Genomic DNA, 26,018 nt, shown 5'->3' on the forward strand with positions numbered 1-26,018 from the left:
ATTTGTTTTAGAACAGTTTAAACTACAATCAGAACCCTGGGAATGTAAGGTGGAGGCGGTCGTAGTGGCGGTGTAATGGTCGGTCGTCCCCTATAGTGGCAATTTTCAGGGTCATCCTCATCGTCTCCCTCGGTCAAGGCAAGGCCGGCCATTTGACCGTACGGTCCTGATTTAGAAATGGGGGTTTTACAGACTTAGGTCTTTTTCTATGGTGGGCATATTCCTTTCTCAACCCCCCCCCCCACCCCCCGCAGTCTTAACAATTCCCCCTTTTGTTAATTCAATAACCAATTTTAAAGCGTTAGCCTGCCAATTAGCCAATAAAGATGCATGTTTTAATTAATTTTTTGGCAGTACTCCCACCATAACTCAATCAATTTCTTAGCTGTGGAGCTACGGTTATGTTGCCAAATAATCTGCTGTCCCTCTATAACCGTAGGCAAATCTTTTGATCCTCCCAGGGGCCATTTCCCCTTTCCCAAATTTTTATGCAATTCTCCCGAGAACTGCCGCAGCTGCTGAAAATGTTTCGGATACTGTTCACAAAGAGTTTGAAGCGCGCTTCCACTATCAGCTGTGCTATCTGAAGTATTACCCATTGTCTCCTATCCTCGTATGATCCTTGTGGTTTCCTATTTAATTTTGGTAGCGATCCTAAATCGCCTATTCAATCAAGAATTTAAACGGGGTTATCCTGCCCCATTGCCCAATCAAAAGGCTAAATCAAACAGTTCGAAAGTGATTTTTAGAAGGTCAAAGTCTGGAAATGAAACATGAAAAGAGAGAGAAAGAGAAGACTGATTTAAACAGACTGACAGGGAATCAAAGACAGAACTAACAGACAGACAGACTCAGGGAATTAAAGACAGAACTAACAGATTTAAGAAATTGTTTGAATGTTCCGACAGGGCACGCAATGATCAAGCCCTGTTTATTATGTTTCCTTTAGGTGTTATCCGCACCCTTAATTATATAATTTGGACAGAGTTATCCGTTCTCCGTAATATTCAATCTGATCAACCGAAGTGTCGAAAAAGTCTAGACACCGGTTGATATACTTATTTATCGAAAATCACCTTTTATCGTGAAGGTATTAGGCAACCCGAAGGATCATCATCACTCATTTACCTACCCAGAGATTTAAGGAGCCCTGGTACTCCAACTCGGACTATTTAGGGGAAGGACTCTAACCCCCCAAGGTTTCCAACCCAGTTCTTTAGGAAGGATTTTAACCTCCCAGGGACTCCAACCCGGTACTTAAGGGACTTTAGGAGATCCAATCCTCCAGGGCCTCAAACCCAGTACTTTAAGAAGGTCCAACCTTCTAGGGAACCTATAGCACCAACCCGGTTTAAGAAGGTCTAACCCTCTAGGGATTCCAACCCTGGTACTTTAGGGAGGACTCTCACCTCCCAGGGACTCAAACCCAGGATTCTAGGGAGGACTTTAACCTCCCAGGGACTCCAAACCCTGGACTGTTTAGGGAGGACTCTAACCTCCCAGGGTTTCCAACCCGGTACTTTAGGAAGGTCCAACCTTTCCAGGGAACTTGATAACACCAACCCTTCTTCGTAACGGGTTCGCCGGACTGCTTTGATTTCGTCAGAGTCTCCACCGAAACCGAACAGCAGGGCGTGGCCACACTCGGGACAGCAGAGGGGGAAACCAAAGTGGTAACAAGAGTACTCACGTTTGGTGCGCAAGTCCCTCCTCAGCGTCCGAATGCGATCAGTCTGTTACGCCGTCAGGTTCCAGGAAGGCTCCTGTGAAATCCCACTTCTGACACCAGATGAGGATTCTTTTGCAGCCAGTCCGGATGAAATGATCAGTCGAACACCTCGTAACTTTAACATGTTTATTTCTCGGCCGGGGCTAAAACCACTGTGTCTCGAGAGTCACAATAGCAAGCCAAAGTCAATACATCTAACAGCAGGATTTATACATTTTTGGTTCATTTCTGAGGGCAGCTCCCTCGCATTCCTATCTGTGCTCTCAGCTCAATTATAATTCAGCCCCCTCAATTATAATTATCTTTAAGCCTAGTGCACCCATTCCCAAGGCCGTTATTGCAGTTTGTCTGGTTCAAAAACAAGTGATACATTTTTGCTACCAGAAGCCTGTCTTGACATTTCTTCACACAAAGCTTTACCTAACATTTTGTTTTTCCCATAAAGTTCCAATCCATCTTGAGCCAAACTCTCATTTATCGATCATCAGCCAAACTCTCATTTATCGATCATCAGCCAAACTCTCAGCAGCAGAGGCAGTTGATCGGATTTACACAATCTCAGTCACAAAGAAGCTCCACAAGCTCCTCACACTTCTTGTTGGAGGCGAGGATGGAAGAGACAGGGGAGAGCGAGAGTACTTCAAAAGGAACTAACTTGTGTCAGAGATATTGGAAAGTTTCAACACACTGTGTATTTAACACCAATCTAATTTATTTGACTTTTAGCTAGAATATTAGCCCCTGTAAATGGGCTGGAGTTTGTTATCAGCAGAAATGAACATAGTTCAGTCCTGAATGTGGAATTAACAACAAAATCATTCACTGTGGTTACTTGTGGCCTCGTTGATGCTGCTGCAGGTTGGATGACTGAGTGAATCCCTTCCCACACTCTGAGCAGGCGAATGGCTTCTCCCCAGTGTGAACTCGCTCGTGTCTCAGCAAGTGGGATGACCGAGTGAAAGACTTCCCACACTTGGAGCAGGTGAATGGTCTCTCCCCAGTGTGAACTTGCTGGTGTCCGGACAGAGTGGACAACTGAATGAATCCCTTCCCACACTGAGAGCAGGTGAACGGCCTCTCCCCAGTGTGAATTCGCTGGTGAATCAGCAGGTGGGATGACCGAGTGAATCCCTTCCCACACTCGGAGCAGGTGAATGGTCTCTCCCCAGTGTGAACTCGCTGGTGGCTCTGCAGGTCATATGATCGAGTGAATCTCTTCCCACACTGAGCGCAGGCAAATGGCCTCTCCCCAGTGTGAATTCGCTGGTGATTCTGCAGGTTGGATGACTGAGTGAATCCCTTCCCACACTCTGAACAGGTGAACGGTCTCTCCCCAGTGTGAACTCGCTTGTGTTTCAGCAGGTTGGATGTATCACTGAATGCCTTCCCACACTTGGAGCAGGTGAATGGTCTCTCCCCAGTGTGAACTTGCTGGTGTCCGGACAGAGTGGACAACTGAGTGAATCCCTTCCCACACTGAGAGCAGGTGAACGGCCTCTCCCCAGTGTGAACTGGCTGGTGTCTCAGCAGGTTGGATGCATCACTGAATGCCTTCCCACACATGGAGCAGGTGAACAGTCTCTGCCCAGTGTGTATTTGCTGGTGTGTGGACAGGCTGGATGACTGAGTGAATCTCTTCCCACACTTGGAGCAGGTGAATGGTCTCTCCCCAGTGTGACTGCGTCGATGAATTTCCAGCTGGGATGGGTAAGTGAATCCTTTCCCACAGTCCGCACATTTCCACGGTTTCTTCTCCGTGTGACTGCATTTGTGGCATGTGAGGCCTGATGACGTGTCCGGTTTCTCCCCACTGTGAACGATGCTTTTTCCTTCCATATTCAGGATATGATAAATTGAGGCTCTGTCAGATCCTGATGTGATGCTTGGTTTGTGTTTCCGGACGTTGAAGCCTTTCCTTCGAACACCCGGTGAAACTGATTCAAAACAGAAAATAGAGTGAGAAAGAACCCACAAAAACACAAAGGCAGGTTGTGAAATTGAGCTGAATGAATCTGGCCATTTGTGGGGCCGGCACTGGGAACAAAAGTGACTATAAACACCCAACTGGCCCCTTTGGGAGGAGAGAGAAAGAGGTGAAGAGGGATTTTGTATATCTACACGACATATTAAAGAGAATAGATGGCAAAGCAAATTCGATCTTGAGCTTCATAAACAGTAATATTGATTCCGAAACAGGGAAGCCAGGCTTCCGGTGACACAGTGATTAGCACTGCTGCCTCACAGTGCCAGGGACCCGGGTTCAATTCCGGCCTTGGCAACTGTGTGTGTGGAGCTTGCACTTTCTCCCAGTGACTGCATGGGTTTCCACCCGGTGCTCAGGTTTCCTCCCACAGTCTGAAGAAGGGCAAGTTAGGTGGATTGGCCTTGATAAATTTCCCCTTAGTGTCCAGGAATGTGCAGGTTCGGTGGGGCTATGGGGTTACAAGGTCAGGGTAGGGGTGTGGGCCTAGGCAGGGTGCCCTTTCAGAGAATCGGTGCAGACTTGATGGGCCGAATGGCCTCCTGCTCTGTGGGAATTCTATGGTTCTACTTCTATTCTCTGAATCTTTATAAAGCTCTGGTCACCACTCGTCAGGAAGAATGTGAAAATTCTTGGAGAAGGTGCAGAGGAGATTTATCAGATGGTTCCAGCAAAGGAGGTTGAGGGCGACTTGATTCAGGGACAAAACTTTAGGCCAGATTTCCATCGGGTGGGCAAAGAAACTGTTTCTATTCACTGATCGTACAAGCAGTCGGGACACAGATGTAAAGTTTTGGGTAAAACCTGGATTGAACTATATAAGATGCTGAGGGGTCTTGACAGGGTGGATGTGGTGAGAATGTTTCCTCTTGTGGGAGAATCTAGAACAGGGGGGTTACTGTTGCAAAATAAAGGGCCACCCATTTCAGATGGGGATAAGGATATTTTTTCTCTTGAGGGTTGTAGGACAGGGTGTGGCACAGTGGTTAGCATTGTTGCCTCACAGCACCAGGGACCCAGTCTATGACTCATCTTTCATTCCCTCACCTACAGTATAAATATCTCCCACTTTCTCTGTCTTTTAGCTTTGACAAAGAGTCATCTGGAATCGAAATGTGAGCTCCTTTCTCTCCCCACTGATGCTGCCAGACCTGCTGAGATTTTCCTGCATTTTCTCTTCTGGTCCCGGGTTCAATTCCGACCCTGGGTGACTGTGTGGCGTTTACACGTTCTCCCTGTATCTGTGTGGGTTTCCTCCGGGTGATCCGATTTCCTCCCACAGTTCAAAGGTCTGCAGGTTTGCTGGATTGGCCATGCTTAAATGGCCCTGAGTCTCCAACAATGTGCACGTTGGGTGGGATTATGAGGGTGGGGTGGGTAGCTCTTTCGGAGGGTTGATGCGGACTCGATGGGCTGAATGGGGTCAATCTGCACTGTAGAGATTCTATGACTTTGGAACACATCTTTAAAAGGCAGTGGAAGCAGTGTTCTTGGATATTTTTAAGGCAGAGCTGGATAGATTCTTGATAAGCAAGGAGGTGAAAGGTTATCGGTGTTGGCCAGAATGTGGAATTGAGGTTAAAATTAGATCTGCCAATGGGGCAGCACGGTGGCGCAGTGGTTAGCACTGCTGCCTCATGGGTCCGATCACAGCCCCGAGTCACTGTCCAGGTAGAGTTTGCACATTCTCCCCATGTCTGCGTGGGTCTCACCCTCACAACCCAAAGATGTGCCGGGTAGGTAAATTAGCCACAATAAATTGCCTTTTAATTGGGAAGAAGAAAAGAATTGGGTACTTTAAATTTAAGGGAACAATATGAGAAAATAAAAGAAATAGGTATTCAAAATTTTTTTTTTTAAATTCGATCAGCCGCAAACTTATTGAATACTGGAGCAGACCTGAGGGGACGACTCCCAGTTTGTGTAAGGAGCAGGCTCGAGGGGCCGACTCCCAGTTTGTGTGTAAGGTGCAGGCTCGAGGGGCCGACTCCTAGTTTGTGTGTAAGGAGCAGGCTCGAGGGGCCGACTCCCAGTTTGTGTGTAAGGAGCAGGCTCGAGGGGCCGACTCCCAGTTTGTGTGTAAGGTGCAGGCTCGAGGGGCCGACTCCTAGTTTGTGTGTAAGGAGCAGGCTCGAGGGGCCGACTCCCAGTTTGTGTGTAAGGTGCAGGCTCAAGGGGCCGACTCCTAGTTTGTGTGTAAGGTGCAGGCTCGAGGGGCCGACTCCCAGTTTGTGTGTAAGGAGCAGGCTCACCAAGACAGACGGTAACATTTGAATTGATTGAAAGTTTACTGATGACCATGAAACCATTGTCGCTTGTTGGTTCACTCATGTCCTTCAGTGAAGGAAATCTCTGTCTGGCCTACATGTGACTCCAGATCCACAGTCAGCTGACTCTTAAAATGCTCTCTGCGATGCACTCAGTTCAAGGGCAATTAGTGATGCTGGCCCAGCCAGCGACACCCACATCCCGTGAATGAACAGAAAAGAAAATCTGCCATCCTTACCTGGTCTGGCCGACACGATTCCAAACCACAGCAATGTGGTTGACTCTTTAAATGCCCTCCGAGATCCAGCAGAGGGCAGTAGGATCCAGCAGAGGGTAGTAGAGCGGACCTGCTGATTGGCCGTTGCTGGGGAAATTTGCATACGTCCGTGTGCTCACCCTAACTTGGAGGCGTACATGAACAAGAGACCCTAGCTGTTCAAGTGAAGACAAGCATCCAGCAGAGGGCAGGAGAGCGGAGCTGCTGATTGGCCGTTGCAGGGGGAATTTGCATACATCCGTGTGCTCACCCTAACTTGGAGCCGTACCTGAACAAGAGACCCGAGCTGTTCCAGTGAAGACAAGCATCCAGCAGAGGGCAGTAGAGCGGAGCTGCTGATTGGCCGTTGCTGGGGAAATTTGCATACGTCCATGTGCTCACCCTAACTTGGAGGCGTACCTGAGCAAGAGACCCTAGCTGTTCAAGTGAAGACAAGCATCCAGCAGAGGGCAGTAGAACGGAGCTGCTGATTGGCCGTTGCAGGGGGAATTTGCATATGTCCGTGTGCTCACCCTAACCTGGAGGCGTACCTGAACAAGAGAGCCTAGCTGTTCAAGTGAAGACGGGCATCCAGCAGAGGGCAGTAGAGCGGAGCTGCTGATTGGCCGTTGCAGTGGAAATTTGCATACGTCCGTGCGCTCACCCTAACTTGGAGACGTACCTGAACAAGAGACCCTAGCTGTTCAAGTGAAGACAAGCATCCAGCAGAGGATAGTAGAGCGGAGCTGCTGATTGGCCGTTGCAGGGGAGATTTGCATATGTCCGTGTGCTCACCCTAACTTGGAGGCGTACCTGAACAAGAGACCGTAGCTGTTCAAGTGAAGACAAGCATCCAGCAGAGGGCAGTACAGCGGAGCTGCTGATTGACCGTTGCAGGGGAAATTAGCATACGTCTGTGTGCTCACCCTAACTTTGAGGTGGTTTGTGGAGGAGCTCTTGTCAAGTGACACTTAAACCTGAAACATTTCTTCAGTGTTTCCCTCCCTACCCCCTCCTCTAACCAAAAAAACGAACCGCTGTAAGGATCAAGAGGAAGGCTCGAGGGCAGGTAGAAGTGGAAAGTTGAACCGTGATGTCACAGCCTGCAGGTAAGGAATTGGCTGGTGACTGGTAAGTAGTTTTTATTTATTTTCCCTCATGTGTTATCGTGCGGGGCACAGAGGTTGCTGAGTGAGTGCTTGCTGAGAAGGGGAGTGAATAACAGGTAAGCTCTTTCTTTCCTTTTTTTATCTAGAGGGATGACAGGGAAGGTAGTGCAATGTTCCTCCTGCAGAATGTTTGAGGTGAGGGACGCCGTCAGTGTCCCTGCTGACTTCATCTGTGGGAAGTGCACCCATCTCCAGCTCCTCAGAAACCACGTTAGGGAACTGGAGCTGGAGTTGGATGAACTTCGGATCATTCGGGAGGCAGAGTTGGTCAAAGATAGAAGCTTCAGGGATGTAGTTACTCCGAAGAATAAAGATAGATGGGTGACGGTGAGAGGGGCTGGGAGGAAGCAGTCAGTACAGGGATCCCCTGTGGCCCATTCCCCTTAGTAACAAGTATACCGCTTTGGATACTGTTGGGGGGGGGGGGGGGGGGGGAAACTTACCAGGGTTAAGCCATGGGGTACAGGTCTCTGGCACAGAGTCTGTCCCTGTTGCTCAGAAGGGAAGGGAGGAGAGGAGTAGAGCATTAGTCATTGGAGACTCCATAGTTAGGGGGATAGATAGGAGATTCTGTGGGAACGAGAGAGACTCACGGTTGGTGTGTTGCCTCCCAGGTGCCAGGGTGCGTGATGTCTCGGATCGTGTTTTCGGGATCCTTAAGTGGGAGGGGGAGCAGCCCCAAGTCGTGGTCCACATAGGTACCAACAACATAGGTAGTAAAAGGGATGGGGATGTAAGGCAGGAATTCAGGGAGCTAGGGTGGAAACTTAGATCTAGGACAAACAGAGTTATTATCTCTGGGTTGGTACCCGTGCCATGTGATAGCGAGACGAGGAATAGGGAGAGAGAGGAGTTGAACACGTGGCTACAGGGATGGTTCAGGAGGGAGGGTTTCAGATTTCTGGATAATTAGGGCTCATTCTGGGGTCAGTGGGACCACTACAAACGCGATGGTCTGCACCTGGACCAGAGGGGTACCAATATTCTGGGGGGGAAATTTGCTAATGCTCTTCGGGAGGGTTTAAACTAGTTCAGCAGGAGCTTGGGAACCTGAATTATAGCTCCAGTATACAGGAGGTTGAGAGTAGTGAGGTCATGAGTAGGGTTTCAAAGTTGCAGGAGTGTACCGGCAAGCAGGAAGGTGGTTTAAAGTGTGTTTTTTGTTCAAAAGTGTGTTTTTTGTTCAAAAAGGGGAGCAGAGACAACCCCGGCAACTATAGACCGGTGAGCCTCACGTCTGTAGTGGGTAAAGTCTTGGAGGGGATTATAAGAGACAAGATTTATAATCATCTAGATAGGAATAATATGATCAGGGATAGTCAGCATGGCTTTGTGAAGGGTAGGTCATGCCTCACAAACCTTATCGAGTTCTTTGAGAAGGTGACTGAACAGGTAGACGAGGGTAGAGCAGTTGATGTGGTGTATATGGATTTCAGCAAAGCGTTTGATAAGGTTCCCCACGGTAGGCTATTGCAGAAAATACGGAGGCTGGGGATTGAGGGTGATTTAGAGATGTGGATCAGAAATTGGCTAGCTGAAAGAAGACTGAGGGTGGTGGTTGATGGGAAATGTTCAGAATGGAGTTCAGTCACAAGTGGAGTACCACAAGGATCTGTTCTGGGGCCGTTGCTGTTTGTCATTTTTATCAATGACCTAGAGGAAGGCGCAGAAGGGTGGGTGAGTAAATTTGCAGACGATACTAAAGTCGGTGGTGTTGTCGATAGTGTGGAAGGATGTAGCAGGTTACAGAGGGATATAGATAAGCTGCAGAGCTGGGCTGAGAGGTGGCAAATGGAGTTTAATGTAGAGAAGTGTGAGGTGATTCACTTTGGAAGGAATAACAGGAATGCGGAATATTTGGCTCATGATAAAGTTCTTGAAAGTGTGGATGAGCAAAGGGATCTAGGTGTCCATGTACATAGATCCCTGAAAGTTGCCACCCAGGTTGATAGGGTTGTGAAGAAGGCCTATGGAGTGTTGGCCTTTATTGGTAGAGGGATTGAGTTCCGGAGTCAGGAGGTCATGTTGCAGCTGTACAGAACTCTGGTACGGCCGCATTTGGAGTATTGCGTACAGTTCTGGTCACCGCATTATAGGAAGGACGTGGAGGCTTTGGAGCGGGTGCAGAGGAGATTTACCAGGATGTTGCCTGGTATGGAGGGAAAATCTTATGAGGAAAGGCTGATGGACTTGAGGTTGTTTTCGTTGGAGAGAAGAAGGTTAAGAGAAGACTTAATAGAGGCATACAAAATGATCAGGGGGTTGGATAGGGTGGACAGTGAGAGCCTTCTCCCGCGGATGGAAATGGCTGGCACGAGGGGACATAGCTTTAAACTGAGGGGTAATAGATATAGGACAGAGGTCAGAGGTAGGTTCTTTACGCAAATAGTGAGGCCGTGGAATGCCCTACCTGCGACAGTAGTGAACTCGCCAACATTGAGGGCATTTAAAAGTTTATTGGATAAACATATCGATGATAATGGCATAGTGTAGGTTAGATGGCTTTTGTTTCGGTGCAACATCGTGGGCTGAAGGGCCTGTACTGCGTTGTATTGTTCTATGTTCTATGTGTCTTCTTCAATGCCAGGAGCATCCGGAATAAGGTGGGTGAACTTGCGGCATGGGTTGGTACCTGGGACTTCGATGTTGTGGCCATTTCGGAGACATGGATAGAGCAGGGACAGGAATGGTTGTTGCAGGTGCCGGGATTTAGATATTTCAGTAAGCTCAGGGAAGGTGGTAAAAGAGGGGGAGGGGTGGCATTGTTAGTCAAGGACAGTATTACGGTGGCAGAAAGGACGTTTGATAAGGACTCATCTACTGAGGTAGTAGGGGCTGAGGTTAGAAACAGGAAAGGAGAGGTCACCCTGCTAGGGGTTTTCTATAGGCCCCCGAAAAGTTCCAGAGATGTAGAGGAGAGGATTGCAAAGATGATTCTGGATAGGAGCGAAAGCAACAGGGTAGTTGTTATGGGGGACTTTAACTTTCCAAATATTGACTGGAAACGCTATAGTTCGAGTAAATTAGATGGGTCCGTTTTTGTCCAATGTGTGCAGGAGGGTTTCCTGATACAGTATGTAGATAGGCCAACGAGAGGCGAGGCCATATTGGATTTGGTACTGGGTAATGAACCACGACAGGTGTTAGATTTGAAGGTAGGTGAGCACAATTCGATTAGGTTTACTTTTGTGATGGAAAGGGATAGGTATATACCGCAGGGCAAGAGTTATATCTGGGGAAAGGCAATTATGATGCGATGGGGCAAGACTTAGGATACATCGGATGGAGGGAAAAACTGCAGGGGATGGGCACAATGGAAATGTGGAGCTTGTTGAAGGAACAGCTACTGCGTGTCCTTGATAAGTATGTACCAGTCAGGGAGGAAGTGGTCGAGTGAGAGAACCGTGGTTTACTAAAGCAGTCGAAACAATTGTCAAGAGGAAGAAGGAGGCTTGTGTAAAGATGAGACATGAAGGTTCAGTTAGGGCGCTCGAGAGTTACAGGTTAGCTAGGAAGGACCTAAAGAGAGAGCTAAGAAGAGCCAGGAGGGGACATGAGAAGTCTTTGGCAGGTAAGATCAAGGATAACCCTAAAGCTTTCTATAGATATGTCAGGAATAAAAGAATGACTAGGGTACGTGTAGGGCCAGTCAAGGACAGTAGTGGGAAGTTGTGCTTGGAGTCCGAGGAGATAGGAGAGGTGCTAAATGAATATTTTTCGTCAGTATTCACACAGGAAAAAGACAATGTTGTCGAGGAGAATACTGAGATTCAGGCTACGAGACTAGAAGGGCTTGAGGTTCATAAGGAAGAGGTGTTAGCAATTCTGGAAAGTGTGAAAATAGATAAGTCACCTGGGCCGGATGGGATTTGTCCTAGAATTCTCTGGGAAGCTAGGGAGGAGATTGCTGAGCCTTTGGCCTTGATCTTTAAGTCATCTTTGTCTGCAGGAATAGTGCCAGAAGACTGGAGGATAGCAAATGTTGTCCCCTTGTTCAAGAAGGGGAGTAGAGATAACCCCGGTAACTATAGACCAGTGAGCCTTACTTCTGTTGTGGGAAAAATCTTGGAAAGGTTTCGAAGAGATAGGATGTATAATCATCTGGAAAGGAATAATTTGATTAGAGATAGTCAACATGGTTTTGTGAAGGGTAGGTCGTGCCTCACACACCTTGTAGTGTTCTTTGAGAAGGTGACCAAACAGGTGGATGAGGGTAAAGCAGTTGATGCGGTGCATATGGATTTCAGTAAAGCGTTTGATAAGGTTCCCCAAGGTAGGCTACTGCAGAAAATACGGAGGCCTGGGATTCAGGGTGATTTAGCAGTTTGGATCAGAAATTGGCTAGCTGGAAGAAGACAAAGGGTGGTGGTTGATGGGAAATGTTCAGACTGGAGTCCAGTTACTAGTGGTGTACCACAAGGATCTGTTTTGGGGCCACTACTGTTTGTCATTTTTATAAATGACCTGGAGGAGGGCGTAGAAGGATGGGTGAGTAAATTTGCAGATGACACTAAAGTCGGTGGAGTTGTGGACAGTGCGGAAGGATGTTACAAGTTACAGAGGGACATAGATAAGCTGTAGCGCTGGGCTGAGAGATGGCAAATGCAGTTTAATGCAGAAAAGTGTGAGGTGATACATTTTGGAAGGAATAACAGGAAGACTGAGTACTGTGCTAATGGTAAGATTCTTGGCAGTGTGGATGAGCAGAGAGATCTCGGTGTCCATGTACATAGATCCCTGAAAGTTGCCACCCAGGTTGAGAGGGTTGTTAAGAAGGCGTACGGTGTGTTCGCTTTTATTGGTAGAGGGATTGAGTTTAGGAGCCATGAGGTCATGTTGCAGCTATACAACACTCTGGTGCGGCCGCATTTGGAGTATTGCGTGCAATTCTGGTTGCCGCATTATAGGAAGGATGTGGAAGCATTGGAAAGGGTGCAGAGGAGATTTACCAGAATGTTGCCGGTATGGAGGGAAGATCTTATGAGGAAAGGCTGAGGGACTTATGGCTGTTTTCGTTAGAGAGAAGAAGGTTGAGAGGTGAATTAATTGAGGCATACAAGATGATCAGAGGATTGGATAGGGTGGACAGTGAGAGCCTTTTTCCTCGGATGGTGATGTCTAGCACGAGGGGGCATACCTTTAAATTGAGGGGAGATAGATATAAGACAGATGTCAGAAGTAGGTTCTTTACTCAGAGAGTAGTAAGGGCGTGGAATGCCCTGCCTGCTACAGTAGTGGACTCGCCAACACTAAGGACATTCAAATGGTCATTGGATAGACATATGGACAATAAGGGAATAGTGTAGATGGGCTTTAGAGTGGTTTCACAGGTCGGCGCAACATCGAGGGCCAAAGGGCCTGTATTGCGCTGTAATGTTCTATGAGATGGCTGAGCAAGCCACTCAGTTTAAGGGAAATTAGGGATGGGCAATAAATGTTGGCCCAGCCAGTGACTCCCACAAATGATTGAAATAAAATCCTGGAGACTCCAGTCAGTCAATCCGGGAGAGTTGCCATCCGGTCCAGGCACCTTGTCCTCTGTAAAGATGGCGACCGGTAACCCGGGCCTGTCACCGCTCAGCTCTCACTCTATTCGGTGCTGTTTAAGACTGGACCGTTAACATTTTCCTCGGGAGTTGAAGCCTCCACGGGGTATTTATGAAGCCTCCCGGCTCACTCCGCAGCTTCTATTGCTCCCGGCTACAATCCTGAAAGTTGCTTGATTATTTCTTTCCCGCTCCTCGCATCGTCAGCGACAACCTGAACTGCAGATGCGCCGGGCACAGCCCGAACGGTGACAGTGCCCAGTGAGTGATTGGCGGCGGTACCGGACCAATAGGACCAGATGGGAGCAGCTGGTCCTCCAACCGATGGTAGTGAGTGAGGGGCGGGGCTGGACTGTGAGTGAAGCATGCGCAGTGCGGGTGATGGGCAGACGGGTCCACAATGGGTAAAGGGGGGGATGGTGGGGCGGAGGATCCGGTGGGTGGACGGAGAGGCTCCGGAAACCACGGGAATAAACTGAGCGGACCCCCCCCTCCCCCCGTTTACACCGACCAGGGCCGCAGCTCCCAGATCAATGAAGAGCCGCTTTGTATCAGGTTGGTCATTGGTTCCAGAGGTTGTTCCCTGGTCTCCAGCGTCGCTTCTTTATCAGTGAATCATTGAACGGTTACAATGCAGATTGAGGCCATTCAGCCCGTCCTGTTTGTGCTGGCTCTCTTTGCCAGAGCAAATCAGCTCCTCCCACTCCCCTGTCCTTTCACCAACAAGACCAGCAGCAAATATTCCCCATCCCCAGTTACCTGTGGAGAAGATGATGTTTGACCTTCTTGACCCGCTGCAGTCTGTGTGGTGAAGGTGCTCCCACAATGCTGGAGTTACAGGTTATTCACCTTATTGGTTAGGAATCGAACAGAGTGATCAGGGATCACCCAATTAGTAGGGTCCAAACTGAAGGACCGCCCAAAAGAGCACGAAAACCCCCCAAGTATAAGAAGAGTTTGCCACATGTTCGTCCTCTCTTGGACCTGGTACCCCGGTCCGGCCATCTCCAATTGCAACAACACCAGAAGCAAGTCCAAGTTTAACGCTCGCTACCAGACGGATGAGTCCCGCTGAGCAGCAGTTACTCCTTCGGACTCGATAGATCCAGAATCGACCAGTGGCTACTGTTTCTCTGACCTAAACCGGGTGTCCGAAGTCAAGTACAGGTTGTCATAGTCGATAGGTGTAGTTAACTAGTAGTGTTTATGTTGCATGACTAATTGTGTGTAAATAAAATAGCCTTGACCTTGAACTAACTAACTGGTGTTTGGCTCTTTGGTCGATAGCCGGTTGAACCTTGTGGTGGTATCATTTGATTCCTGGCGACGCGAAGCATTAGAATATAGATAACATAGAAAGAAGGGCAAACTCACTGATTGCCATCATTGGAACTGAGCCACAGAAAGGACAGAGTAAAAGAAGAAAAGGCAACAATTTGATTGGTCGATTGGCCTCCTTCTGCACTGAAGGAATTCTATGGTTCTGAGACTCCATTTGTCAACAGAATATTCATCAATAATTTGGTTTTCTGCAATTTTGATTTGTGGGCTCAGATTGAATCAAGGCATCAGAAACAGGAACAGGAGTCGGTTATTCAGTCCATGTTCTAAACATGCAGGATATTTTGAAGCAAAGAGATTTTCTGAAGCATCAACACCAGGATGTGTAAAGAAATGGGACAGGAGCCTGGGTCTTTGCTGCATCATCAACAGATCAAGAGTCAAGGATTGCTTCCTGAGATTGGAAGGTAACTCACGGAGTTCCCACATTCCAAATCAGAGACAGGGAACGACAGGCCCCACAATCACAGGGAAGATGCTTGAGGATCCTAACAGATTCAGTTTCTGATCACTGTGGTGGAGAAGGAGCCATTAGACATTCTCAAATGGCTTCTGAAAAACAAGGTCACGTCTTAATAATAACAATAATCTGTATTGTCACAAGTAAGCTTACATTAACACTGCAATGAAGTTACTATGAAAAGCTCCCAGTTGCCACATTCCGGCGCCTGTTCGGGTACACAGAGCGATAATTCAGAATGTCCAAATTACCCAACAGCACGTCTTTCGGGACTTGTGGGAGGAAACCAACGCAGACACGGGGAGAACGTGTAGCCTCCAATAGACAGTGACCCAAGCCAGGAATCAAACCTGGGACCCTGACCCTGGACATTGAATTCTCCCGAACAGGCGTCGGGATGTGGCGACTAGGGGCTTTCACAGTAACTTCATTGCTGTGTTAATGTAAGCCTACTTGTGACAGAGGATTATTATTATAAATAAATCAAATCAAAACTGGCTCGTTGGTCCAGGGGTAAGATTCTCGCTTCAGGGGTTGTACTCTATGAAAATGTGAGAGGTCCCGGGTTCAAATCCCAGATGAGCCCTTTGATGTTGTTTCTTATTGGGGGCAGCACGGTAGCATAGTGGTTAGCACAATTGCTTCACAGCTCAAGGGTCCCATGTTCGATTCCCGGCTTGGGTCACTGTCTGTGCGGAGTCTGCACGTTCTCCCCGTGTGTGCGTGGGTTTTCTCCGGGTGCTCCGGTTTCCTCCCACAGTCCAAAGATGTGCAGGTCTGGTGGACTGGCCATGCTAAATTGCCCTTCGTGTCCAAAATTGCCCTTAGTGTTGGGTGGGGTTACTGGGTTATAGGGACAGGGTGGAGGTGTGGGCTTGGGTAGGGTGCTCTTGCCAAGAGTCGATGCAGACTCGATGGACCGAATGGCCTCCTTCTGCACTGTAAATTCTATGATAACCTATGAAACCTGGGTGAGGGTCACATTCAGGAGAAGTTATTAAAATGGAACCACATACAGATAAACTATATCAGGATTTACTGATATTTCCATTTGAATCACTGCTCCTGGCACCTGACACCTCTTGATCCATCACATCAACATTTGGCGGAACTGACTGCGCTGAGGTCTGTCTTGGATTAAAAACTGGAGGATCACTTGTCATCACAGAATCCTAGACATTTACAGCACAGAGGCCATTCAGCCCATTGTGTCTAGTGTTGGCTGAAAATTCCTTGTCCAGTCTAATCCCATTTTCCACCTCTTGGTCTGTAGCCTGCAGATCACACAAACTCCACATACGATGAGGGTTTCTGTCTCTACCTCCCTTTCAGACAGAGTTCCAGATCCCCACCACCCCGGGTGAAGAAAATCCTCAATTCCCCTCTAATCCTTCCAACAGATACTTAAATCTCTGGCCCCAGGTTACTGATCTGTTTGTTCATGAAATAGGTCCTTCTGCCATCTGATCCACTATATCTGGGACCCTCAATGTTGCACACCTCAATTAAATGTCCACTCAGCCTCCTCTGTTCCACAGAAAACAATCGATCCAATCGTTCCTCTTGTTAAAATTCCCTAATCCTGGAAACATCCAGAAAAACCTCTTCCGTACTCTCTCCAGGAAGAATGTGATTGTACTGGAATGTGGTGACCAGAACTGTGCTCAGTGCTCTAGCTGTGATCTAACTCATGTTTTTTAGTTCTAGAATACCCATTCTCTAACCTTCAATGTGATGGAAACTGACAGCTGCAACCTGTCAGCATTTGAAAGATATTTACAAATGATTCGAGAGTTTCTTACAGTTGGGATCTTTCTCTGTTCTGTCCATTCGAGGTGTTTGATAAAAGACTTTCTCCTGTGAATATCCAGCTGGAGTTTTGGGCCTTGACGTGTTTCCTTGTTCATCTTGTTGCCTCTAATCATTGAATCTTGTGGTATCAGACACCAGAGAATCAAACTCCCAGCAACAGATTGTCTTTTACTGACTTTCTTAACAGCTCTGCAATAATACAGGCATAGTCATTCCTTACATAGTTCTGGTCCTCAGTGAAATACTTAAATGATGAGCTTTAGATGTTCTTCATATATTCCACAGGAAACTAAGGCGCCCACCAGAGAGTAAGGGAGTGAATCTGAACCGTGTCCCCGGGAAAGGAGCACCCTTGGGACCAGCCATCTGCCTTTCCCTCGGGGAACAGAACCGATGGGGACCTCGCCGCAAACCACACATCAAGGAAGCCCCCAAAGCCGGCCTGCCTTTCAAATCGGCCCGTGGGGAGGTATATTAAGCTCGTCTCCACTCAATAACGCCAATCTCAGCCGGAAATCGGAGTGGGAAATCATTAACCAGTGGCTCTGTGCGGGAAATCATTAACCAGTGGCTCTGTGTGCGGCAAATCATTAACCAGTGGCTGTGTATGCGGCAAATCATTAACCAGTGGCTCTGTGTGCGGCAAATCATTAACCAGTGGCTCTGTGTGCGGCAAATCATTAACCAGTGGCTGTGTGTGCGGCAAATCATTAACCAGTGGCTCTGTGTGCGGCAAATCATTAACCAGTGGTTCTGTGTGCGGCAAATCATTAACCAGTGGCTCTGTGTGCGGCAAATCATTAACCAGTGGCTCTGTGTGCGGCAAATCATTAACCTGTGGCTGTGTGTGCGGCAAATCATTAACCAGTGGTTCTGTGTGCGGCAAATCATTAATCAGTGGCTCTGTGTGCAGCAAATCATTAACCAGTGGCCCTGTGTGCGGCAAATCATTAACCAGTGGCTCTGTGTGCGGCAAATCATTAACCAGTGGCTCTATGTGCAGCTATTCATTAACCAGTGGCTCTGTGTGCGGCAAATCATTAACCAGTGGATCGGTGTGCGGCAAATCATTAACCAGTGGCTGTGTGTGTGGCAAATCATTAACCAGTGGCTCTGTGTGTGGGAAATCATTAACCAGTGGCTGCGTGTGCGGCAAATCATTAACCAGTGGCTCTGTGTGCGGCAAATCAATAACCAGTGGCTCTGTGTGCGACAAATCATTAACCAGTGGCTCTGTGTGTGGGAAATCATTAACCAGTGGCTCTGTGTGCGGCAAATCATTAACCAGTGGCTCTGTGTGCGGCAAATCATTAACCAGTGGCTCTGTGTGCGGCAAATCATTAACCAGTGGCTCTGTGTGTGGGAAATCATTAACCAGTGGCTCTGTGTGCGGCAAATCATTAACCAGTGGCTCTGTGTGCGGCAAATCATTAACCAGTGGCTCTGTGTGCGGCAAATCATTAACCAGTGAACAGAGTTAATTTTCAGAGAACCACTTTCACTTGGAATTATTTTTCCATGGAAGTGGCTGATCAGCCATGATATTGTAGAGAAGAGCATGCTCAATGGGCTGAATGGCCTGCTCCTTTCCTATGTACCAGTCCTGGGAGTGTTTGTTGGGGACAGTGTAGAGGGGGCTTTACTCTGTATCTAACCCCGTGCTGTACCTGTCCTGGGAGTGTTTGATGGCGACAGTGCAGAGGGAGCTTTACTCTGTATCTAACCCTGTGCTGTACCTGTACTGGGAGTGTTTGATGGGGACAGTTTAGAGGGAGCTTTACTCTGTATCTAACCCCGTGCTGTACCTGTCCTGGGAGTGTTTGATGGGGAGAGTGTAGAGGGAGGTTTACTCTGTATCTAACCCCGTGTTGTACCTGTCCTGGGAGTGTTTGATGGAGACAGTGTAGAGGGAGCTTTACTCTGTATCTAACCCCGTGCTGTACCTGTCCTGGGAGTGTTTGATGGGGACAGCGTAGAAGGATGGAGCTTTACTCCCTGTCTAACACGTTGCTCTGTGTAGATCAATGTTGGTCACACTCCAGCTTTTCACACTTTGAACCGGTGTTTTCTCTTTCTGCACCTGTGTTATCCATGTCAAATGTTTAAATATTCAGGAGGAACAATGTTTATGTTGAAACCCGATCGAGCCCCTCGTCCAGAACCTGAGCCACAGGCTACAGCTGGTGTGTAACCTGTAACCAGATCCCAGCAGCATTAAAACAAGCTGACAACCGACAGTAGCTCCTTGTATAGCGAAAGCTGCTCCCGGACTGTCAGCAGAAACAGGACCGAAGAAGACCCTCAAGCTCTTCGCCATAAATATGAAGCTAATGAGGTAATCACAATTTGCAGTCAAATATATTCAACCCCTCCCATCTCTCTCTGTACCCCGAAGCCCGACCTTGCATAGAAATTTGGGAAGGACACAAAGGCGTTTGTGGGAGCGAGGTGAAGCAACAAGAGGGGATGATGATGTGGAGGGGGTTGTGGAGGGTAGTGGAGAGGATCTGAGAGGGAAGGTGGACAAGGCTGTGTCATGGGGGCGGCTGCGGGGGGAGGGGGGGGCGGATTCCGGAGGGGTCCATTCCAGAGGAGGGAGGTCCTAGAGGCCTCGGGGAACATGGAACATTACAGCACAGTACAGGCCCTTCGGCCCTCGATGTTGGTGCTGGTGGTGTTCGGGACACCGGGGATCCTGTGTGTGAGAGGGCTCCTGTGAGCGTTTGGGAAAGGTGTTCCTGTGTCCGCAGGCGTGTGTCTGGGGGAGGTGGGGCATCCTGTATCTGGGTGTGGGGGGGTCCTGTGTGTGGAGGCAGGGAGGGGGAGAAAGAGATGTCCTGTGGGCGTGTGTCTGGGGGGAGTTTTCCTGTGTGTGGGGAGGGGGGGGTCTTGTGTGTGGATGTGTGTCTGGGGGAGGTGTCCTGTGTGAGGGGGAGGTGTCCTGTGTGTGGGTGTGTGTCTGCGGGCAATGTCCTGTGTGTGGGCGTGTGCCTGGAGGAGGTGGTCTGTGTGTGGGTGCATGTCTTGGGGAGGTGTCCTGTGTGTGTGGGGGGGTCCTGTGTGTGGGTGCGTGTCTGGGGAGGTGTCCTGTGTGTGGGAGAGGTGTCCTGTGTGTGGGTGTGTGTCTGGGGAGGTGTCCTGTGTGTGGGTGCGTGTCTGGGGAGGTGTCCTGTGTGTGGGGGAGGTGTCCAGTGTGTGGGTGGGTGTCTCGGGGAGGTGTCCTGTGTGTGGGTGTGTGTCTGGGGGCAATGGCCTGTGTGTGGGGTGTGTGTCTGGGGAGGTGTCCTGTGTGTGGGGGAGGTGTCCTGTGTGTGGGAGAGGTGTCCTGTGTGTGGGGAGGTGTCCTGTGTGTGGGTGTGTGTCTAGGGGAGGTGTCCTGTGTGTGGGGGACGTGTCCTGTGTGGGGTGTGTGTCTGGGAGGTGTCCTGTGTCTGGGGAGGTGTCCTGTGTGTGGGGGAGGTGTCCTGTGTGTGGGTGTGTGTCTGGGGGAGGAGGTGTCTGGGGAGGTGTCTTGTGTTTGTGGGTGTGTGTGGGGGACGTGTCCTGTGTGGGGTGTGTGTCTGGGGAGGTGTCCTGTGTGTGGGGAGGTGTCCTGTGTGTGGGGGACGTGTCCTGTGTGGGGTGTGTGTCTGGGGAGGTGTCCTGTGTGTGGGTGTGTGTCTGGGGGCAATATCCTGTGTGGGGTTTGTGTCTGGGGGAGGTGTCCTGTGTGTGGGGGAGATGTCCTGTGCGTGGGTGTGTGTCTGGGGGGTCCAGCTCCCCTCACTGACCCCCTGTTTTGTTTGCTTTACAGGCCGTGGGGCAGGACGTTGTTGCTGGCAGTGAGGCCTCCTCTCCTCCCCCTGCTCCTCCTCCTGGGTACGGGGCTCGGCTGCCCCTCAGACTGCCTCTGCTGGAGCCCCAACCGGACGGTGAGCTGCTCGTCCCGGGGGCTGGAGTCGCTGCCGCGGGGGATCCCGGCTGGCACGCGGGCGCTGGACCTAAGTGACAACCGGCTGGAGTGGCTGGACTGGGGCCCGGGACGGGGCCTGAGCCGCCGGCTAGAGGAGCTGGAATTGGGCCACAACCGGCTGCGGGAGCTGGAGGCCGGCGCCCTGGGCGCCCTGGAGTGGCTGCAGCGCCTGGGCCTCGGCCACAACCTACAGCGCTACCTGCAGCCCAGAACCCTCCGCGGCCTGGCCGCCCTGCGCAGCCTGGAGCTGGCTGGCAACCCGCTGCTGCTGCTCGGCGACCACACCTTCCGCGGCTTGGCCGCCCTGCGCACCCTCAGCCTGGGCTCCCCCGAGCTGGCCTGGGCCGGCCCGCGAGCCTGGGCCGGCCTCAGCGGCCTCAACCAACTCACCGTCCGCGGTGCCGCGCTGACCTGGCCACCCGGTGCTGCCCTCTCCCCCCTCCTCAACCTGACCGCCCTCCGCCTGCTGGCCTTCCCCAAGGCCGCCGCCCTGCCCGGCCGCCCCTTCCAGGACCTCTCCCGCCTCCGCCTGCTGGAAATCGACTCCTGGGCCTCACTGGCCCAACTAGGCCCCGATTGCCTCCAGGGCCTCAATTTGGTTTGGCTCTCAATCACCCGCTGCAACCTCAGCACTGTCCCCTATGCCAGCCTGAGGACTCAGGCCTACCTGCGCTTCCTCAACCTCTCCTATAATCCCATCAGTGCCATCCGCGGAGCGATGCTGCAGCACGTAACCCGCCTGGAGGAGCTGCGATTGGTGGGCGGCCGTCTGCGCATCATCCATGACGCCGCCTTCCGCGGCCTCGTCTACTTCCGGCTGCTGGACGTCACGGCCAATCAGTTGGCCAGCTTGCCGGCTGCTGCCTTCCGCTCGCTGGCCTCCCTCCAGAGCCTGGGCCTCGGCCTCAACCCGCTGGCCTGCGACTGCCGCCTGCTCTGGATCGTCCACCGGCGCCACCGCCTCCGCTTCCTGGGCCCCCAGCCGCCCACCTGCGCCTCCCCGCCGTCCCTCCGCGGCCGCCGCCTGCCCGAGGCCGCCGGCTCCCTCCCTGCCAGCACCTTCAGTTGCCGCCGGCCCCGCATCCGCGACAAGAGGCCGCAGCCCCGAGAGGGCCAGACAGTCACCCTCCGCTGCTCGGCCGACGGCCAGCTGCCGCCCCTCATCCTGTGGCTCAACCCACGGCGCCAGCGGCTGGGCCACCCCGAGGCGGGGATGAGCCTCCCCGGGGCGGGGATGAGCCTCCCCGGGGGCCTAGGCCTAGTATCTGAAAATCTGGGCCTGAACCCCGAGGACCGCGGCCTCCTCCCTGGACGTCCGGACCCCAGCCTGCCCCCCGCGCCCCCGCTCCTCTCCGGACCCGCCGTGGGCCGCAGCCGCCTCTTGCCAGACGGCAGCCTGCAGATCACCTCGGTCCGCCGCATGGACTCCGGCACCTATCGCTGTGTGGCCCGCAACGCCGGCGGCAACGACACGGCCTCGGCCTCGCTACAGGTGCGGCCACTCTCGCTACAGGAGCTGGGACTGGCTGGGCGCTCCGACTCCCGGGCCAAGGCCGGCCTACGGCCCGGATATCCCTTCGACACCCACACGCTGCTGGTGGCCACCACCATGGGCTTCGCCTCATTCTTCACCGTGGTGTCGCTCTGCTTCACTTTACTCTTCATCTGGAGCCGGGCCAGCGGGCCCATCAAACACAACAACATCCATGTTGACTTCGTGCCGCACGCGGGCGGGGGCGGCAGAGGTGGCGACGGGGACGACGCCAAATTCAACATGAAGGTGGTCTGAGGGCTGACGTCACTGTCCGAGACGTCACTGCGACCCCATCTATGCCTCAATTGCTAAAGGACAAGTGTCCCATATGCCTTTTTCACCATCCTATTAACCTGTCCTTCCACCTTCAGGGATCTCAGAACAAACACACCACGGTCCCTTTGTTCCTCAGACGCCCCAGTGTCATGCCGTTCATTGAATGCTTCGTTGTCAAATTACGCCTGCCAAAGTGTGTCACCTCACATTTTTCAGGGTTAAATTCCATCTGCCACGTTTCTGCCCATTTGACCATCCTGTCTATATCTTCCTATAACCAAAGACACTCAAACTCACTGTTAACCACCAGGCCAAGCTGTGTGACATCCATAAAGGTAATGATTCTACCCCACACATCGTCATCTATGGCGTTTATATAAATGACAAACAACAGGGGACCCAGCGCAGATCCCTGTGGTACGCCACTGGACACTGGCTTCCAGACACTAAAGCAGCCATCTGTCATCTTCCTCTGTCTCCTACAGCCAAGCCAATTTTGAATCCACCTTATCATGTTACTCTGTATCACATGTGTATTTGTCTTCTTTATAAAGTCTCCCATGTGGGATCTTGGCAAAGGCTTTGCTGAAATCTATGTAAACTACATCACTACCACCATCGACATACCTGGTGTCAATCAATCAATCAAAATTTGTTAGGCATGACCTCCCGCTGACAAAGCCATGCTGACTATTCCTGATCAAACCTTGCCTCTTCAAGTGGAGATAGATTCTCTCCTTCTGAATTTTCTCCGATAGGTTCCCTACCACTGATGCGAGACTCACTGGTACTTAGTTCCCTGGCTTATCTCTACAACCTTTCTTAAATAGTGGGATCATATTAGCTGATCTGCAGTCCTCTAGCACCGACCTCGTCGCTAAAGAGCAATTAAAAATTTGGGTCGGGGCCCCTGCAATCTCACCTCCCACAGCATCCTGGGACACAATTCATCCAGACCTGGAGATTTGTCCACTTTTAAGCTTGCCAACACTTCCAATGTCTTGTCACTCCCTCTGTCAATTCGCTCAAGAACCTCACAGTTTCTCTCCCCGAGTTCCAAGTCTATCTCCTCATTCTCTTGGCTGGAGACGGATGTGAAATATTTATTCAACACCCAACCAATGTCCTCTAAAGTTTCTCTCCATTTAGATAATAAAATTGCCTTTTTATTCCTCTGACCAAAATTGATAACCTCACACTTATGCATGTTAAATTCCATCTTATCAAATGTATTCTGGAAGTCCAAACACATCTACAGTACCCCCATTATCCGCCTGGCTTGTTACATCTTCCAAGAACTCCAACAAATGAGTCAAACACGATTTACCCTTTACAAAACCACACTACAAAGTCTTACAACATCAGGTGAAAGTCCAACAGGTTTGTTTCGATGTCACTAGCTTTCGGAGCGCTGCTCCTTCCTCAGGTGAATGAAGAGGTATGTTCCAGAAACATATATATAGACAAATTCAAAGATGCCAGACAATGCTTGTAATGCGAGCATTAGCAGGTGATTAAATCTTTACAGATCCAGAGATGGGGTAACCCCAGGTTAAAGAGGTGTGAATTGTGTCAAGCCAGGACAGTTGGTAGGATTTCGCAGGTCAGATGGCGGGGGATGAATGTAATGCGACATGAATCCCAGGTCCCGGTTGAGGCCGCACTAATGTGTGCGGAACTTGGCTATAAGCTTCTGCTCGGCGATTCTGCGTTGTCGCGCGTCCTGAAGGCCGCCTTGGAGAACGCTTACCCGGAGATCAGAGGCTGAATGCTCTTGACTGCTGCCCCGACTGGAAGGGAACATTCCTGCCTGGTGATTGTCGCGCGATGTCCGTTCATTGCCACACTGACTCTGATGGATTGCGGTTTGGCTTTCCAAAAGTCCAATTACTACTTCCTCAATAATGGATTCCAACAGTCTCCCAACTACAGGCTTAAACTAACTAGTTTCCTACTTTTTGAACAGGAGGGATTACATTAGACTTTTCTACTAATGCAGTGACATTGTCACTGGATCAGTGTCTTCCCCCCCCCCCGGTCTCTACGAGGTTGTTTGCGGAGAGGAGCCAGAAGCAGCGGATAGTGAGAGTGGAGAATGTCCATCGGGGCTGGTTTAGCACACTGGGCTAAATCACTGGCTTTCAAAGCAGACCAGCAGCACGGTTCAATTCCCGTACCAGCCTCCCCGAACAGGTGCCGGAATGTGGCGACTAGGGGCTTTTCACAGTAACTTCATTTGGAGCCTACTTGTGACAATAAGCGATTTTCATTCATTGTTTCATTCAGCTCTCGGGCAGCACTGAGGATTTGTAAACCCCGCCTCCCGACACTGACCTCTCACCTGATACCTCACAATGCCAGGGCAATGATTGACGGCAGCTCCTGACCAATAGGGTGAAGGGGTGGATTCGAAAAGCCGGTGGGAATCGGCTGGTCCTCCAGCCAATCGGAGTGAACAAGGAGGCGGGACTGGGCCGAGTGAAGCATGCGCAGTGCGATTAATGGCGGCGTTCTTTCTCGGATGTATGATCCGTAAAGGAGGGAATGGCAGGACCGAGGGAGAGCTCAATTAGGCGCGTCGTTGGACACACTTCTTAAACATGTTATCTTAACCGAAAATCCTGAAAAATAACCTACCGGTATCGGGGGGGGGACCTGAGCGGGGCCTGCAGCTTTCTCACAGACGAGACTAAATGGCGGCCATCTCTCTCGCGCGTACTAGAGGGGCTGCGCATGCGCATTCGTCAACGTTCTTGGGGCACGAGCAGCAATGCGCGCGCGCGCATCCACCGTCTGTCTTGGGGGCAGCAGCGGAGCGCATGCTCAGTCGCCATCATTGCAATATTTTTGAAATGTTTCACCATGACAGACTCACTCTGAGTTACAAATTCTTATTTATGAGGCAGAACAATGATACATGTCCAGGGCAGTGACAATAATTCGTATTTATTGTGCCTTGACAAAATCAAGCATTTTAACACATCGCAGAGAAACGTTATAAAATAACAATTGACACTGAGCAACATGGGGAGATATTAGGAGAATCTTAATGGAGGAAAGTGAGTGAGAGAGTCGGAGAGTTTGAAGGAGGAAATTCCAGAGCTTGTGGCCCAGTCAAATGATAAAAGGCCAGTAATGGTGGAGCGAATAAATCAGGAAAGCTGTAGTGGCAGAATTAAATTAGTGCAGAGATCTTGAAGGGGTGTGTGAGGAGATTACAGAGATCAGGATGATCACAACTATAGGAATCGAAGAATGGGAAATTTCAACTTTTGGTACTTCTTAAAAGGAAAGTGAGCACAGGGGATGGGTAAACAAGACTTGTTTGTATTGTATTTGTTTTATTGTCACATGTACTGAAGTACAGTGAAAAGTATTCTTTTCGTACAGTCATAAGTTCGGATATGGAGATGCTGGCATTGAACTGGGGTGAGCACAGTAAGAAGTCTTACAACACCAGGTTAAAGGAGGAAGGAGCAGTGCTCTGAAAGCTAGTGATTTGAAACAAACCTGTGTAAGGACTTTAACCTGGTGTAAGACTTCTTACTGCAGTCATAAGTTCATAAGATACAGGAGCAGAATTAGGCCATTTGGCCCATCAAATCTGCTCCACCATTCTATCATAGCTGATATTTTCCTCATCTGCTCCCTACAATGCTAAAGACCAAGAGCGGGATTGCAAAATCAGCCAGAG

General features: G+C 50.2%; 2 protein-coding genes and 1 long non-coding RNA gene across 7 annotated transcripts in view; 1 reads left to right on the plus strand and 2 right to left on the minus strand.

The window, feature by feature from the left end:
• The window catches only part of LOC140418992 (uncharacterized), a 226,194-nt gene that overhangs the window by 102,395 nt on the left and 97,781 nt on the right, over window positions 1–26,018 (minus strand). The gene's annotated exons all lie outside the window — the stretch shown is intronic.
• On the minus strand, window positions 1,842–25,052 carry LOC140418988 (uncharacterized). Of its 3 annotated transcripts, none has more exons than XM_072502685.1 (2): window positions 24,962–25,052; window positions 1,842–3,663 (listed from the first exon to the last, which is right to left on the minus strand). In XM_072502685.1, the coding sequence occupies exon 2, from the start codon at window positions 3,563–3,565 to the stop codon at window positions 2,558–2,560; it is 1,008 nt and encodes a 335-aa protein (XP_072358786.1). In that variant the 5' UTR covers window positions 3,566–3,663; window positions 24,962–25,052; the 3' UTR covers window positions 1,842–2,557. The 3 variants fall into 3 exon arrangements, with proteins under 3 accessions (XP_072358786.1, XP_072358785.1, XP_072358784.1); XM_072502684.1 differs by lacking the exon at window positions 24,962–25,052 and adding an exon at window positions 16,553–16,720; XM_072502683.1 differs by lacking the exon at window positions 24,962–25,052 and adding an exon at window positions 6,217–6,448.
• Window positions 14,197–20,569, plus strand: LOC140419010 (uncharacterized). 2 transcript variants are annotated; one of them, XR_011945475.1, is made up of 4 exons: window positions 14,197–14,697; window positions 16,848–17,031; window positions 18,677–18,897; window positions 20,356–20,569. It is a non-coding gene; the product is annotated as an uncharacterized lncRNA (long non-coding RNA). The 2 variants fall into 2 exon arrangements; XR_011945474.1 differs by lacking the exon at window positions 14,197–14,697 and having other exon boundaries at window positions 16,751–17,031.

This window comes from Scyliorhinus torazame, chromosome 5 (genome assembly GCF_047496885.1).
Source record: "Scyliorhinus torazame isolate Kashiwa2021f chromosome 5, sScyTor2.1, whole genome shotgun sequence".
Taxonomy (NCBI): Eukaryota; Metazoa; Chordata; class Chondrichthyes; order Carcharhiniformes; family Scyliorhinidae; genus Scyliorhinus; species Scyliorhinus torazame.